The 18,178-nt window shown below is 39.7% G+C and overlaps 2 protein-coding genes and 1 long non-coding RNA gene across 3 annotated transcripts in view; 1 reads left to right on the top strand and 2 right to left on the bottom strand.

Moving 5' to 3' along the window:
* LOC100115347 (neuropeptide SIFamide receptor) overlaps nt 1-7,509 on the top strand; it is a 71,414-nt gene extending 63,905 nt beyond the window's left edge. The window contains exons 3-4 of the mRNA XM_001600048.5: nt 5,520-5,965; nt 6,041-7,509. Of these exons, the coding sequence (XP_001600098.3) occupies nt 5,520-5,965; nt 6,041-6,372 (778 nt within the window). The 3' untranslated portion in view covers nt 6,373-7,509. The remainder of the gene's footprint in view (nt 1-5,519; nt 5,966-6,040) is intronic.
* LOC116738579 overlaps nt 1-18,178 on the bottom strand; it is a 189,409-nt gene that overhangs the window by 167,222 nt on the left and 4,009 nt on the right. The window lies entirely within an intron of this gene.
* On the bottom strand, nt 1,072-3,924 carry LOC107981182 (tryptophan 2-C-methyltransferase). The gene is made up of 2 exons (XM_016986154.2): nt 2,506-3,924; nt 1,072-1,457 (listed from the first exon to the last, which is right to left on the bottom strand). The coding sequence occupies exons 1-2, from the start codon at nt 2,518-2,520 to the stop codon at nt 1,203-1,205; spliced, it is 270 nt and encodes an 89-aa protein (XP_016841643.1). The 5' UTR covers nt 2,521-3,924; the 3' UTR covers nt 1,072-1,202.

Below are 18,178 nucleotides of genomic sequence, written 5' to 3'. Positions count from 1 at the left end.
GAAAAGAAAGCGAGCTATTATCGCCTCCTCTTATTTTCTCTCGGTATAACCCATGACGGGCGGGTTATCGCGCTATCGCTAAAATAAACACTGCGATTGATCTATGCAAGGCGCACAATCCCCGAGCTTTGTCGTTTCGAATCAAAGAGTCGCGCTCGTGTAACCCGAGAGACTATAGAGTGCGTCACGAATGAAATTTTCAATTTACATTTCAGGCGCGTTCGGACTTTACAGCGCCGCGGGAAAGCTGCAAAAAAAAAAATAATAATAATAGAGAGGAAGCGGCGGAGGCCGAAACAAAGCCCGGGCCGTAACAGAGGGCTCGTCGAATCGCGTAATTCGAGTCCGCGCCTCGCTCACAATGCCGTTCGTTAATCCAAATCGGTCGAGTGGCTGCTCTCTTCGGCCGCATCAGCTGCGCCTCCCGGAGGAAAAGGCAAAGAGGAAACTTCTGCGCACGCGGGATCGAGGCACCTTGGCGATTTCATTCTAATTGAGCGATTAAGCCAACTGACGAACTCCCGAATTTCTCGAGGGCTTTTCTCGCCATCGCCGCTCCCTCGACGCTGTCTTACGGCGATTGTTTCAAACTTGAGCTTCCTGTAATAAGTTTGGCGAGGGAATTTCGCGCTGCTTTTTCTAGAAATGAGATTTGAAAGTCGCTTGATTTCTGCCTCTTGCGAGCGGTGACGGAGGGGAAACATAGAGTCGGATATTGGAATTTTGCAACGCGACGGATGCACCGAACGTGCGAGTTTAAGGGGAGTGAAAAGAGTATTATTGGAATGCGTTGCAGCACAAAGATTTTATCTCGACGATAACAACGTAGACTCGACTCTTTTCTATTAAATCCACTTTCCTCAACGCTTCCGCGTGTCCGAACACGCCTGGCAAAAATTAGCTCGCAAATATTGCGCAACAAGGTAATGCGATCTATCCAGTTTACATAATTCAGATATCGATCATGCAAAGTAGAAAGTATCCGAGTCGCACAGTACCCCGAGTAGAAGAGATGTAGCACAATAGGAAATGCAGTGCGTGATGCGTGCAGAGAAAAGTCAATCAAGGTGATTAGAGTAGGTAGCAATTGTAATTTTTATTGAGTAATACAAACATGCAGGACATCGAGATGGACGCGGCGATGGGTCGAAGTAGTAGCTGTAAATCAAGGCATCGGAGCTTGTCTTCGGCGACCAAGTCGACTAGAGGTAATAGGGGTAGCCGTAGTACTTGTAGGGGTAGCTGCCGTAGTAGGGGTAGCTCAGGTAGCTGTACGGGTACTTGTAGTAGCTCGGGTAGTGGATCACCGAGGAGTACGAGTGCGCCGGCAGCAGCGGCGCTCCCAGGTACGGTGGGTACGGCGAGGGTCCAGGAGCTGGTCCTGGGGCGGGCGCTGGTCCCGGAACTGGCGCCGGCGCGGCTCCTACCAGAACTACTCCCACCAAGGCGAGGGTCGTCTGTTGAATGAAAAATGTTTTATTTCAATTCATTCTTTTGTAGGTATATATCCTGTACAATTTTGATTGGGCTGACGACTAATTTTGAGAATATTTATTCATTGCTGTGCTAATGAGTAATGATTTCTTTCAATAAAGTTTGATTGGAATATTTTTCTATAATTAAATATAGGGACGGCGTACGTATTACTGATTAAATATTAAGGACTAATAATTTCAAGTATCATAATAGAGGAATCATTTATTATACTGCTATTAAGATCTCATATTTATCTTATAAATCTGCCACGCAGTGAATGAGTAGATAAGACCCGGGTGTAGCAAGACTGTGCGTATACAGTTACAGGATGCTATAGCAAGAAATTGATTCGAAAAGTGTTTATTTGTCAGTAGCAATGGATTGCGATTAAATTCATATCATACACATCTTTACAAAAAAATTTAGTATATAAGTATTTTTTACGTGCTTTATGAGGTAAACTATCTTTTACTTTTAAAGGTACAGGCAATCAAAAACTTTATCGAACTTTGAATCATGAATAAAACCTGCATACTAATGAAATTATCTATAGAGCAGTGTGCATGGTTCGCGATTAGCAAAATTACACACGTTTAAAAGCTAAAATTGACTGATACTGCTCGCAAATTATAAGACTCTCATGACATATTATGACAAGTTGGAAATACGAGTAGAGTCTTTCATTCATGGGTGCCAGAAATCTTAAATAAAATTAGATTAGATGTATATAGGAACTACGAAACAACAACTTTGACTTGAATTAAACTGTCACGAATTATAATATGGTAAACTGAAAAGTGTCCTAGATTGCCAAAATAATTGAGAGGAGAGGGACCTGCAGACTCTGTGTCTTCTCCTCGTCAGTCGCGATTGAAATTCAAGCTTTCTCGAGAATAAATAGTACTCTGAAAGCGCACGCTTCGTTTTGAAAAAAAATAAAAGAAAATCGTGAACGCGCGATACAATAACCCAGCCCTCGCGATCAAAAGTATCCTGGAGCCCAGAGCGCCATAAAAGAGCAGCACTTACCAGCTTCAGCAGCATCTTGAAGTCTCGAAACCTGACTCTGTCTCTCCGGAGAACCTCTAAAAAGTAAAGCTCTGTGTCGGTTGGTAGCTCCTTAAGCTCAGGCACCAGCAGCGCTGCGCTTGCTTCTCCGAGTCCGAGTCCAACTCGAATCGCATCCTCCGTGTGGGAGCTCTTTTATAGCCGTTCGGGGATGAGTACAGAGCGCACGAGTCTCGCGTAATATTTCATTGTGTTCGCCTTGACTCGATCGGCGGCGGCGGCAGCCAGAGCGCGATTACGAGGCATCGATTTATTCGCGCGACCGATTTGATCGAGATCCCATGATGCGCCTGTACTATACACGCAGCGTCTGCAAATTACCGATTACGTGGATCGGTAGGCGCGCGGAAATGGAACGAGCCGAGGGGATGGTCCGGCTAATGCGCACAGATCTGATAATGTCGGGCCAAGGTCGCGTGAACGCTTGCGATCCTCGAGCTCTACTCATGCGCGTGGGAGGGAGGGACAGCGCCGCTAATGAAAAGTTAATCGTATGCCTCGCACTTGATCCGCGCAACCAAGAGGGGATCGGCGATCTGTCGTTGAAAGGAAATCGGAGCGAGTAATTGAATATAACGCCTCGCGTGAGAAATACTTCCGCGCCTGCCTCCGCGTTTAAATTTATGGTTGTTTGTCAAGCTGTTGTTTGATGTCTTTTGCGCAGAAACCGATCGCTATTAGGGCCTAATAAGACGTGATACTTTCGAAGTGAATCTGCGATGTAAGAATTTCTCTGCCAGTGAAATATAACCAAACTTCTGTGCGGACCATTCTATGGGCAAGCGAGTAATTGATTTTTTATCAAAAACTATCATGCAGTCACCTTCGGCTGGATTAGCTCTGATGACCATCTATTGTTACGCGTACACATCTTCATGAATATTAATTAAAGAAAAAAACTTAGCAGTGATCGATTATTACACCTACATAAATCTATAATGAAAAAACGGCTTCTTTCTATAGAGTGCTGCAGTGAGTAAGTCTTAATACTTATTTTCAGAAGCGTATAATTTCCTACTGCTCCAGCTTCTTATACTTGTGTGAAAATTTACGATCCTGGATAAGATGTATCGGAGCTGATCTCTTGCTGCGCTTAGCGCATTAGCATTATCGTGAGACGTAAAGTGCTGCGTCCAAAGGAATAAATGTAATTAGTACATCTGAGATCCAAAGATCCTTCGTCGATCTGGCCGATGCGATTGTTACTTGCGAGCTTGTCGAGTAAACAGCCGTAACTGACCTTGAAGTACAAATTTTCTAGAACGCGCTTCGTCATGAAACGGTACTTCAACTGTGTGCCACTTATAAACAATCTAATACTTGCATACTTCTTTGTTTATTCAGTGATCCTCTCTGTCGTGCTCTTTATTAACCTATCGTATAATTAATATAGCATAATTGTTAGATTTAAAAATCTCGACAAGTTTGTATTTTTAAAATGCAGGATTATAATACGATGTGTTAAGTACTATAAATGTTAAAGATACAGACTACTGATGGTGCTACTGTAATTATATGAACGAAGTTCGCGTACTTGGCGTGCGGGCAAAAGATTCTAAACGTCAAAACATCGGCGCAGATTTATCGCGCCATAATTGGCATACAAACTTGCCGTAAATATTATTTACGTTCAGACTTTTTCAAACCTTGAAAAGTTCAGGTCATATTCAAGTCCATGGTTATATGTTTACAAGACATATATACATAGAAACGAATCAAGGGCTGTCGGAGTGCAAGTGACTGTAGCATTTTTGCAATATACTGTGCATTAGCCAAAAGTTAAACTGATAATGATTAGTTCAAATCGAAGTTCTGTGCAGAAAACCTCAAAATATGAACAATTTTCAGATTGATCTATGCGTGGACCGACTACGCCTTCACTTCGCGTTGCATTCCTTAACTTTCCCATTATCGATGATAACTCTAATGCCAGCTGTATTATCTAATTTACCCGAGTCTCTGGCACAACGATCCGCGACATGAACCAAGATTCCTATATAGTACGTTACGACATTCAAAATAAATCCTGAAAACATTCAAAGTCTTGAAAACATACATAACGCCTTACTAAATTTATGGCACGACGTGATACCGACTGCAGGCATTGAATCGCTATACCTGCGCATTAGAAGCTCCACAGACTCGCTGGCCGCTATTTTCGCCATCATACTGCATTCTTATAACAAACTCCCGTAGGTATAATATCGCTTGCCGCGAGTGCTTGCGAAACGTGTTTGACAATAAGTACAACGACGGTCGGGATTAATTTGCAACGAACTGCGCGAGCCCGTATCAGCTGCGGGCTTGTAAAACCGCTCTCTCGTAGCCATTAATTTTCGCGAGGAAGCAAAATCGACGCACTTTGTCTGCCCAGTACCCGGGCGCGCGTTCAGATAATGATCGGCTCGCCCCGCGATTTATATCAATTTCATAATTCCCGCTCCTCTGGATTTTTAAATATATCCGCCGCCGCTCATTGTGGGGCGAGCGAATAAAGAGCAGGTATATGTCTATAGACATAACGAGGATCAAAAGATCGGCACTTGTGTCGAGCGCCAAGCGCGTAGGAATATTAGTTTCCCGCGCTCGTTTCGGTAAACTGGTTTCGCCAGATCAGCTCGCGTTAGGCGCTCAGGCGAGCGCGAGCCCCGATAATTCGATTCAGCTATATAAGTATACTTACCCGGCGTGCAGCGAGGGAACGTCGGGAGCGATGAACGTGTAAGCGAGCGCGCGCCATTCGAATAGCGACGTATTTTAACGTTTTTAGCACCTATATTGTATCCGAGATCAGAGAGAGAGAGAGAGAGAGAGAGAGAGAGAGAGAGAGAGAGAGAGAGAGAGAGAGAGAGAGAGAGAGAGAGAGAGAGTATATTATCATAAAATCGCCCCGTCCTCGGGAGCGGTTGTTTCTTATCCCCCCAGTGTACGTACATACATAGACGATGAGGCTAAAGTTCGAATGTGATTTTCAGGTTCCTGGCGATCTGGTGGCCACTGAAGTGCCAGATAACGAAGCGCCGCGCCCGCATGATGATAGTCGTCATCTGGTTCATCGCGCTCACGTCGACGATGCCCTGGCTGCTGTTCTTCGACCTCGTGCCCATCTACAGCGACGATCCGAACCTGAAGCTCTGCCTGGAGAGGTGGCCGAACCCCGAGGACGACTCCCTCTTCTTCCTCATCGGCAACCTGATGCTCTGCTACGTCCTGCCCATGATCCTCATATCGCTCTGCTACGTGCTCATCTGGATCAAAGTCTGGCGGCGGCACATCCCTAGCGACACCAAAGACGACCAGATGGAGCGGCTCCAGCAAAAGTCCAAGGTCAAGGTCGTCAAGATGCTCATCGTCGTCGTCATCCTCTTCGTGCTCTCCTGGCTGCCCCTCTACGTCATCTTCGCCCGCATGAAGTTCGGTGGTGAGTACGAGACCCGGTCCTAGACCCCGTTTGCCCGTTGCCCAGCGTAACGCCTCCGCGTCTCTGTGCCGCCAGGTAAAATCGCCGACTGGGAGGAGGAGCTGCTGCCGATCGCGACGCCGATCGCCCAGTGGCTGGGCGCGAGCAACTCCTGCATCAACCCGATCCTCTACGCGTTCTTCAACAAGAAGTACCGCAGGGGCTTCATGGCCATCCTGAAGTCGGGCCAGTGCTGCGGCAAGCTGCGCTACTACGAGACCGTCGCCATGATGTCCTCCTCGACCTCGATGCGCAAGTCCTCCTACTACGTGAACAACAACAACTCGTCGACGCGGCGAGCCTTCCACGGGCCGCCCGTCCACCAGGACAGCAACGTCTCCTACATCTTCAACCACACGGGCGTCTAGGGGTACCGGATCGGCTCTCTCAGGCAGCCCAAAGCGTTCTGATGACCCGGCGAGTAAATCGAATCGACCGCCGAGTATGATCCTCCCGACTCCGCTGCAGCTTGCGAACACCGCGAGAATCGCCGGAGACGAAGGTTTTGGGGTGCAGCTCCTACGAGAGTCGATCCGATCTGATGCGTGCGTGCGCATGGGCCGTGGCAGGCCTTTGTGCGGCGCACCACGACGACGTTGGACCCGACCAGTCGATTTTTTCCCGAAGCGACGCGCAGCAGCATTGTCGCGTCGCTGTCGGACTCTCGGATTCCCTTTATCGGTAAATCACACCGCTCGAGGCATATCGACCTTCGCTTATTGATATGCGCGCGTTGCGCCTATACTGTATACCGATTTGTCGATGGCGTCCGGGGCGTTGGCCTCGTTCGCTCGTCTCTTTTCCTTCGAGAAGTAACGCTCACACGCGTACACACATACACGCGCACACACACGGATGTCTGCGTACGACCGTCTAATTGACTCATCACGCCTACATCCATACATATATGTCCTTAATTCTTTCCACGGATACACACGACTGTCTGTTATCGATTGTTGTTGAGATTATAGTTTGCATCTGCAGTGCGCGTGGATTTATCATACGAAAACAAGATGAAAACGAAGCCACCCAAAAACACACGAATGTACATACGATAGTTCCCCTTGGTGTGCAGCTAGCGCATCAACCGCGCCTCGACGTGTATATTATTAATACCGCTTTATTTTCCGAACACGACGAGAGTTGTGCGTTTCGCCGTACAGAATAGTTATATATTCGCTATAATAGGTATATAAGGGTTTCACGATAAGGCGTATCCGTTCCCTTTGACACGCGCCCCTACTGTCCCCCGTTTCTTCCGGTGTATGTTGAGGAGCTTGAAATTTTCGTTTCTTCTTCGTGGATGTTGACGCGCTTTGATCGTGCACATTGTTTAGACGTGTAGGTACTGTAACAAGCGAAAAAGCAGCATATCGCGAGGTGAGAAGATAAATAAGAGGGACTTATGGCGTCGCTGCTCCTCGTGAAAAGGGATCAGCGACATCGGGTACATCGGAGGGCTGATTAAGCTTTTTGGAAAATGCGTAAAAGCATTTTACGATACATCGGGTTTTATATATATATATATATATATATATATATATATATATATATATATATATATATATATATATATATATACACACTATAATGTGGTGTACTATGTACGGCATTACAATTACATAGCAACAGCGAGACAGACGATCGGCGTGCGCGGTCGCGATTGACGCACAGACAAACCAGTAAAAATACAGCCCCCTGTGTTATACTTATATCTCAGAGTTCAACGAGCAGTGCAGTCTCGCACGAGGGCTTCGTTCCCGCAATTTCGAACTCCAAGCCGCGATCGAAGGTCGCATAGCGAAATACGAGAGATTTTTCGAAGAAATGGGAGTGTGAGCAAACTTGGGACTTCGTTTCTCTATATCTTCTCTCGAGAGAATCGGCACGAAGGATTTCGACACGGCGCAGAAACACGCGCCGCGTTTGATCCTCCCGGCATGTAATATATCGCGTACGCGTGTGAATCGGTATGTGCGCAGGAGCAATGGAAGGAGGACAATGTCGAGCGCAGCCGCAAGGAGGCTTTTTTCTAAGGCGTATATGAATGATTTGTGTATACGCGATGATATGAGAGTGTGATTGAGTGTGTCCGGACTCAACCGATGGTTGCTCTCGCTATATATTATCAAATAGCTATTAATATCTACCGCTGCACTGCTACTTCTCTCGCGTAGTCGTCGTTGTTGTTGTTGTTGTTGTTGTTGCCATTACGCGCGCACCGCGAGAGGAAAATCCATTGAGAGAGGCGGGGCATTTTCCGAGCGCAGCGACTTCTGCTCTGCACACATACAGCCGACCCCATTGCATAATTACGTTATAGCTTTGTACTGCAGAAAGAGATGTGAACAAGCTTTAAGGGAGGGCTGTATGGCTGACGCGACAGCTGGTTGCACCGACATTTTTCAAATCAAGATTCGAGCACGCCGCTGTTTTTGATGCAGAGATAATTGGATTGTGTAGGGAGAGTCTCGAAATATAACTTCTTTTTCGCATTTTTCAATTTAACCTCGCCTTTGTTCGATAAAACCAGCTAGATTCTGATTGAAAAGTGCACATTTCATTCTTGCCCTTTTGATCCGTGAACAAATTGATACACGGAATCGCCACATGAGAAATTGAAAGAGATGAAAGCTCGTGCTCTCCTATCGGAGGAACATTGCTAATACATTTCTAAATACTAAAGTGTTTAGTGAATTTGTGAAAACAAGTATATCTTTTGAATTGTAATGTAATACTATTATAATACGAAATGCATTTCTCAACTATAAAAATAATAATATTTAAAAAGTTTTAAATCAAAAATACATAGATCTTTTTACGATAAATTAATACGAATAAGTGGAGTTGATCTCGTCTAATAGTACGTATTATAGTAGATTGTAAAACGATTACACGTATAAAATAGGGTCTATCGTAATGTAAATTCTCTACAAATTTTTTTAACCTTTTCTATGAAATTTTGACATTTTTATGATACAAATATACAAAGAATGTTCCGGAACCTCGTATCCACATACTGCGCTGTGTGTGTGTGTGTATATATATATATATATATATATATATATATGTGTGTGTGTGTGTGTGTATCATTCTTCTTATATGTGAAAAGATTATACAAGTATTTCAATGGATTTTTCTCTCGTTGCCGTAAGAGTGCAGCGTGTGTTTTATATATTCGTTAAAACATAAAGAAAAAGTGAGTCAATAATTTTGTGTTCATACTTTCCGTTAAAATTAAGTAGAATGAGTGATTCACGGTACACTAATTCATCCTAAAAAATTGGGCTGTACACGATGAATTGTTATATTATGTTGTTTCGTTACATATTTACTCAGGTTGAATTTTTGTTCACAATTATAGTAATACAACACAAAAATTATTCCGAATGTTATGATTATACAAGCTGCAGCATTTAATTTTCGACAGAATTTCTATAGATATTGAAATGTTCGATTTCGTTTATGTTTATAATATGATAATAACGGTGTGGACAGCCAAATTTCAATGATGCAGTCTCCATAACGACTGTCATATCGATATTTTTACACTGCCTTTATTTAATTAATTTTATCAATTCATCTAAACCTTGTCGTTATTATTCGAAATTTCACTACCCAATTGTTGTAACTCCTTTCGGAAGACTTATACATATATTTAAACTCGCGTAACGAAGACACAGAATAAGCCGAAGAATAGACTATACAATAGAATCGCGCGAACGTACGTTTTATACGATGGAAGAGAGAGAAAGTTATAGTGGAAACTTGCTCTTGAATTTGTACTTGATATGGAGTAAAAAAGTGATCGGTAGACGTTTATATTTTTATACTGATTTTTCATATCGACAACGCGTTAACTTTCGTTGCTTTTTATCTTTTCTATTATGTATATGCACCGAGTATGATATTATAGTAAAGTTATTTATTGATTTCGTGTTTAAATGCGTATCCTGATTGTGTTGGGATATGAATACCTTTCGGTGATTGTGAAAACGCTTATCAAAATGAAAAGGTCGGCCTCGATGTCGACGGGTAAAAGACATAATATAAGCGAGTGGTCAATACAGTAGAAACCGAATTTTTGCGACGTTATCACTAATATACCGACAGATATTTTGAAACTGTGTTATTCCTGCTAAATGTGCCGTATATTATCATCATTGTTTTTTCATTGTTATCTCGTTATATATTTATTATTTAACCAAAGAAATTATGTTAGTCGGCGACGATCGAAATGCAGAAGAAGAAAAATAATTTTTTATATATTTTTGCCCGGAAGTCTCGTTGACGAAAGAATTGCCAGAGAATGACGAAGTCTAGCGCAAACTTCAAATTTCCTTCTGATCAATACAGAGCTTACATATGTGAGAACCAAACTTACATTATACAAAACCTGATGCTTCGTATTGGACGTTGAATCAATGAAATAAAAATGATAAAATTACAAGAAAAAAAACATCATGCATACACATGAGTGAAAAAGAGGCATTGCAGATGCATATTTTTAGGGACAATAATAACTGTTTCACGCGGATACCTGTATTTTTGATTCACGCTACACAAAAAGAACAAAAAAACAAAGTGTTTTCATGCTGTAATGTACTTGAAGCGATGTTATCTATTGAAACGAGCATTTATTATCCACTTCTGCGCGTACTCTGCAGTCGTACTCTACGACCGCACGAGACCTGCTGTACTGGGCTTAAACTAAGAGACACGTACGACCCCTTAAGTCCCCTGCCCCAACTTTATCTCAAGTAAATTCACCCGGTTTTACATCGTTTTTATAAAGGCTTAGCTTTTTGAAGCTCTTCGATATTCAATATAGGATTATTTGTGAATGAAGATACCTATAAATACAAACACACGCAATTTTAATAAAATCAACGTACATATATGATAAGGATTGCTGGTGAAAAAGTCGTCACGTAAAAACGCGCTGATCACAGTAAGCGCGATCGCGGCGGTAACTGTCAGTTTATCGATTTTGCAGAGCATACACGATTCTGCATTCCAAACAAAATTATACGTCAATCATATTTTGCCGAGCACCGCAAGTGTAATGAACCAGAAAAAACCGATCTCCGGCGGCGAACCCTTTCTACCCGAAAAATAGCCCTCAAGTATACCTGCACCATTAATTCTGCTGGAAAATCGCATCAATCACGGCCAGAAAAAGTCCCTACTGTGCCAACACACAAACGAGAAGTCAGCGCGAGAAAATAAAAATTCGCATATCCATATCACGTACGCGTGTATCACAAAGCGTGTCGGGTTCGCTGAGAGGAAATTGCTGTAGCAAACGCGACGTGGCGCGTAAATATGTGAAAAGAGAAAATTAGCCGAATATATAGTACACTATAGCCTATGCACGACGGCTGATAAAGCCGTTTTAATCGACACTTTGTACGGTCGTTTATTTACGATACACCCGTGTTCTGTGCGCGCCGCGGTCATGAATGAGATTGCAAATAGCCTTTCTAACGTCGCCTAACCGGCTATGCACACCATTCGCGAGCTACAGTGCTCACCCACGAATATTGATGTAAATAACGAAACAATCGCTCTTTGCATTCTCGTATATACATGCCCATCAGAGTCCAGAGAGTAAAAGAACTAATATTTTTGTTTCCGGCACACGATTAATATAATCGCTATATGTTTATTCATTTTATTTTAAACACACTACATAGAAACACACACACACGCACAACACCGCATGCGATGTATTTATTGCACTCGACGTACGCGATTAATTCATGAGATTAGAGTATACGCACAGAGCACGATTGTGTAACTACATTAACAATCTTACTTCGAGTCGTATCGAATGTGTATGGATGCAAAAGCCGCGGATGGTGGTATCATAATGAAACACTGCACGGGCGATCAAAAAACTAAACAAATATAATGGATCTGTCGAATCAGCAGAATAGAAAAGCCTTTATTTTTACATGACGACGACGCATTGATAAAAGCTATATAGCCATACTTTATATAATATATAGAAAAATACATTATTTTCATACGAGAGTATAACTTCAAGCTGAGATCTATAATGCTTGAATATTTTCGCAACCACAATATATTATACATGCACTTATAAACATCGAATGTCATACATACATATATATGTGTGTGTATAAATATACTCGGACTAATATATGCGATCGGAACAATTTTACAAAGACGGACAGGAAATTAATATTTATCTATGTTTTTTATCAAATCTTTTTCGAACGTACACCGATTTTTCTCGAAAATCCGTGCAATTTTTCTGGTCCGTGTCGTATTGTCATTTCTAGAAAGTACACGCGCGAGTTCCGATTTCGTGGTTTTAACACGACGGTTATGAAATTTTAAAAGACACTCTTTATCACGAATAAATATACTACAAAAAATTCAAGTATATATTTTTCCTTAAACACGAAGCTTTTTCTACGCACTAATAATAAATGACATGGATAATGCTACGATATTTCAAATATAGATATTTGGCATTAAGTTCCGTCCTTATCAACGGAAAGTATATTTTTGTTTTTGAAAAAAAGAGTATTGAAAATATAATTCCTTTCGATTTTCATCGCTGATCCGTCAATCGCATTTTATTCTTATCAGACTAAGTGTCTTAATCCTCTATATACATGGTTATTATTGCGCAGAAGGCATACAACTACAAATCATCATCAGTGTTGCAAAAAGGTACGTTTTCCACTTGCGGAAATAATTTTTGTACACTTCGTGAAAATCCCAGTCGAATATCAACAATGCTCGAAGATAAGTAGTGGACCAAGGGAACTCTTGTACTTCATTCATTTATGGAATGAATTTGACTTTATATTCCAGGACGTACTACATTTGAAACTTATTCTATTTCATCTCAATTGCATCTTAAATTATATACTTTATTTTATAGTTAAAAGAAATAATTTCATACGGATGAGTATACTGTTTCATACAATAATATATTATGTGTTATATGTATTACTGATGGTGTCATTTATCAACTTTCTGAAAAGAAATTGTTTCTATTAAGTTGGAACCGCATAGGCCTTTTGCATTAAAATTGTTACAACTGTGAAATGTATAAAGTATTATAACACTAATATAAAATATAGAATAGATATATCAATTGAATAATGTGTTCCATGATCGATAAAAGCAAATTTGTAACTAAATTTCTAAAAACTTTGATAAAACAAGGAAATTAATAATGCATCATATATGCTTGATCGATAAAAATGCTATACATTTCATAGGTGGAATAATGTTTCGACTTTGGGATTTTTGCATTGTACCGTGTGAAACTTTTGAAAGAATGCGGGATCTGGAATTTTTAATGAGCAAATGACTCTATTTTTCCACATTTTACATAATGTAATTTATACGTGACTCAATAATAGAGTAGGTAAATTGAATATACGATATCCTCGCATTGGTTATTGATAAAACGATTTTTTGAAGTTTTATGTCGACAATCATTAGCGACAAAAAGATAAAACTAAAGCGAACTCAATCCTGCATACTTTCAAAAGATGATGAGCAGACTTATTGTTAGTGCTTTAAACAAATATACAAGAGAATAGCCTTGGATTGTAAAGATGCAAAGATGCTAACGTTTGTAATGAATGATAATATGATAATGTTGGTAATAGGGGTATGATCAATATAAAAAAAAAATTTTAATTGATTACTATGATGGTAATGGTGTTACGATGAAATTGTATGATAGTCATTATTTTCGTAAAAATTTTATACGCGCAAAGGAAGATGACAAAACGAAATATTAAAAAATTGTATAAACAAATAAAAATAAAAGTTTAACGACGAAATAAAACTGTGTAATAATGTACTATCAATGCGGCTTAGATGTATGAATCCATACCTCTAATATCATCAAAAATAATTTCTCTATGTGTATGTTGAATATAAAAACTGAGATCGCACAACAGACGAGAAAATAATTATGATATTTCTTCCATTTTGAGGAATTGGGTAAAATTCGACCACATCGCGGTATATTTATTTTATTATAACTTTTATAATACTTTGCGTATTAAATATATATGTACCTTGCAATATTATTTTTGATCATTATTGCGCTTATGGCGGCAGTCTCGTAAGGTCCTAAAAAATGATCATTTTCAGAAAATTTATTATATCTGGCATACGATATTATACAAATTCTTCTTGTATAAGTTATCTTGCATTTGATTAATAAAAATAAATCCACTAAAATACTGCAAAACATTATGACAAAGTTGTGTAATGTACAGTGTTATTAATGTAATTACCAAACATACAAACTATATTTAAGTATGGAATGAAATATGACACGCGTTTAATAATCTCTCTTTCTCGCAATTTTCATGAAAGTTAGAAGGAGTTTAACAAATAAAAATGAAAAAATATTGCTATGACAACCTCCCCCCCCCCGCTCGCAAACTCCTTCGTGTTGTGCGTTGACTTTTTGAAGAAAAATAAATTTTTAAAAGTTAATCTATAGTCACTCGTTGAACCGTTATATTGTAAATCAAACTGTAACGAAAATTCGTTGACGTACGAATATTCAGAAACGTACTTTTATTGTATTAACCGTCACCAGTGAAAAAGCATAACAGAGGGAGAACAGAATACTACCTATTACTTTTTGGTGTATGTTTCTTAACTATACTTATTAATTTTATGCAGTTGCTTATGCGTAATCATTTATATGGTACTATATACAATTTAATGATCCAAATTCAAATACACACAGACACGTGCATGTATATAATATGTGCGCGTGTTTATGGTGTGCATATGCATACTCATAAATTGTAAGTTATTCTTGCTATTCATGAAAGAATAAGAGTATGGAAAGGATCCGAGTTGCCAAATAAAAGCTCGATGTAAAACATTCTATTCGTTTGAAGGCATTAGTTTTAGTTACCGTTGGATCATGCGTGTTCGAAAACTTTCAGAATTAATATATTTGTCTTCGTAAAAAATATTTGATTTAGAATAAACATAATATCTATACATTCGCGATTTTATATTAATTTTTTATGATGTCAAAAATACGTTAACCGAAAAAAAAAACAACATCAAAATCGAATATAAGCGTGCATTCGATGTGTGTGAATTATTCTTTGGTAACTCGATTTGTCTGGCTTGTATAATAATTAACATTACTTTGAAAGCGCTTTTACAATTTTTCACAAGTTTCGTAATATAGCTGTCATGGCGCGCATTATATTGAAATATCTAAACAGAAAAATCAGGCACGCTGTACAAGCAAGCTGCATGTCATCGGCGCTTTTTTATTAAACGAGCCCTCACAAAAGCTATACGCATCCTGCACAGCTAGTAGTACTTGGCATCTTTTCCAAATTATACAATGGTATATTATATATGCCTACGCGAATAAAAATAAAACTGACATATATATAGGCACGATTATTATAGTTTTAAAGATTTCGTCGAATATGGGCGACGAAAAATACTTACGTTTTTCTCTCTTTTATTATGGTTTGAACATATGTTTACACGTTATATGGATAGACAAACAAAAACGTCATCCGAATAACAGTGAAATAATAGAAACATACTAGGTAAGGTGGAACCGTTGAAGAGAAAGAATAATAAAACTATACCTATATATATATATATATATATATAAATAATATATATATATATATAAATATGATTAAGAGACGAGAGACAAGTTGATGGTCTCTAAAGCAAATGAATGTATATAAATATATATTGGAATGTGTATATGTACCAATATGCGTTAATAGTATAAATTAAAGCAACGATATATATATATATATATATATATATATATATATATATATATATATATATATATATATATATATATATATAACGATCACCTGAATTGCGCGATGTTACGCACTGTATATTTAGAAATGAATCCACCAATAAGTATTATACTGCGAATAAATATAACGGCAAAAGAGATAAAATCACCAGGCAAGAAGTTTCGATTGCCAGTAGTCGTCTTGTACAAGGAAGAATGAACTAGAGAGAGTGATAAAGAATAATGAGCAAGAGTGTGAGGGAAGCGTTTTTCGCGGGAAACCCCATAATTAGCGTTTTGAAGAATGCGATTTATTGGTGCAGCTCTGATCATAAGCCTGGCACAAGGAAGTATAAATTATACATATTTTCTCAAAAAATGTAATAAAGTAACTTCACTAAAATGTTCAAAAATGCTTCTTATTATATTTCATTCGTATTTCCCAAAATACAACTTTCCATAACTTTTTCTGATCCTTTACAATATGTGCATTAACCAATTTAAACTGATGAAAATGCTTTTATTAACCAAAAGGGATTAATCTTAAATGTGTTGTTAAAAAGAAAAACCATTTTGAAGCAACAATATAGTATTTTTCATCTTGCTTCAAAATTCTTGAATTTATAATAATGCTTGAATTTATATAATGATACTTCTGTAGAAAATGTGGACAACAAAAAAATGAACCGTTAATTGCAGTGAATTCAAATCTACTGAGTTAAAGCTGAAATACAACTTTAATATAACAAGGATGTGCGAGACCGAAAAAAAGCCTCGAGATTTCCGGTCCCGTCTCGACTTCGAGATCTCGTCTCGTCTCGAGAATCCCGAAATATTTCGAGAATCTCGGCATTTCTCTGGATTCTCGAAATATTTCGGGATTTTCGAAAAACTTGGGTATTTTTTTTTTTTTTTTTAATGGCATTCGGAACTCTTGCCCTGTCTTGTGTCAATCCCACCCAAGATGCGCCCCTCCGATCGACACCCACCCGTCCTATTTCTACTAGATCCGCTTTTACTTTGTCCTCCCATTTGCGTCTTACTAGGTCTACCTACAGGTCGCGTTACCATCGGCCTGCCCTTCATGACACGCGCTGCCGTACAGTCGTCTCCCATTCTCGCTACGTGCCCTGCCCATCCCAATCTGCGCGATTTTATTATTCTGTTAATATTTGGTGACGCGTACAGATTGTGTAACTCATCATTGTGTAGTCTCCTCCATTCCCCGGTTCCTCATCTTTCTTCGGCCCGTATATTTTTCGCAAGACTTTATTTTCAAATACTCTAAAACGGTTGTCCGCCTGCTTAGTGAGAGCCCACGTTTCGCATCCGTACAGAACCACCGGCAGTATTATTGTCCTGTATATTCTTATTTTAACGTTTTTAGACAACAGCCTCGACTTAAGTAAATTACTCACGGCGTAGAAGCAAGCATTACCCGAATGGAGTCTCTTATTTATTTCGACATTAATCTCGTTTCTATCATTTATGGTCGTACCCAGATACCTGAATTCGCTAACCTTTTCAAAAGTAAAATTCCCAACTCTGAGATCTTCCTCCCCTCTGCAGATGCCTAGCTTATCCACAATCATGTACTTTGTTTTTGATTCACTCACTTCTAACCCTGTATACTCCACCGCTTTTATGAGGTTTCCGCGTTTCTTGCTACCGTTTCCCTACAATCCCCCAGTATATCCAAATCATCTGCGTAGCCTAGTATCTGCGTCGTTCCATTAAGCGTTGCGCCTAGCTGGCTAACCTGCATTTTTCTAACGGCATACTCTAACGTTAAGTTGAACAGCACCGTAGAGAGCCCATCCACTTGTTTTAAACCATAGCGTATCAAGAAGGGTTCTGATACATTACCGCCTACTCGGACCTTTCCCGTGCTTCCGTTCAGACATATTTGAATTAATCTCACGAGTTTTTTCGGTACACCGAGAAGTACTAGAATTTGACACATTTTGCTTCGCTTAATAGAGTCGTACGCTTTTTTAAAATCTATAAATAGTTGGTGTATGGTTTCGCAAAATTCCCACTTTTTCTCTAACAACTGTCTTATGGTAAACATTTGATCGCTCGTCGATCTGTTGCGCCGAAATCCGCACTGATAATCTCCTACTATATCTTCCGCGAATGGAGTGAGTCTAGCTTGTATTACGTTTGACAGAACTTTGTAGCACGTTGCTAAAAGTGAGATACCCCTATAGTTATTGCAGTCTGTCTTATCCCCCTTTTTAAAAATCGGTTTAATGATAGATTTCTTCCAATTTTCGGGTATTGTTTCATTTTTCTAGATGGCACATACTAGTTTATAGATTTTGAAAGTGAGCTCGACGCCCCCATATTTGAGTAACTCAGCTGGT

This window comes from Nasonia vitripennis, chromosome 4 (assembly GCF_009193385.2).
Source record: "Nasonia vitripennis strain AsymCx chromosome 4, Nvit_psr_1.1, whole genome shotgun sequence".
NCBI classification, from domain to species: Eukaryota; Metazoa; Arthropoda; class Insecta; order Hymenoptera; family Pteromalidae; genus Nasonia; species Nasonia vitripennis.
The sequence above is the reverse complement of the archived record's forward strand: the minus strand, read 5'-3'. Positions and strand labels throughout refer to the sequence as shown.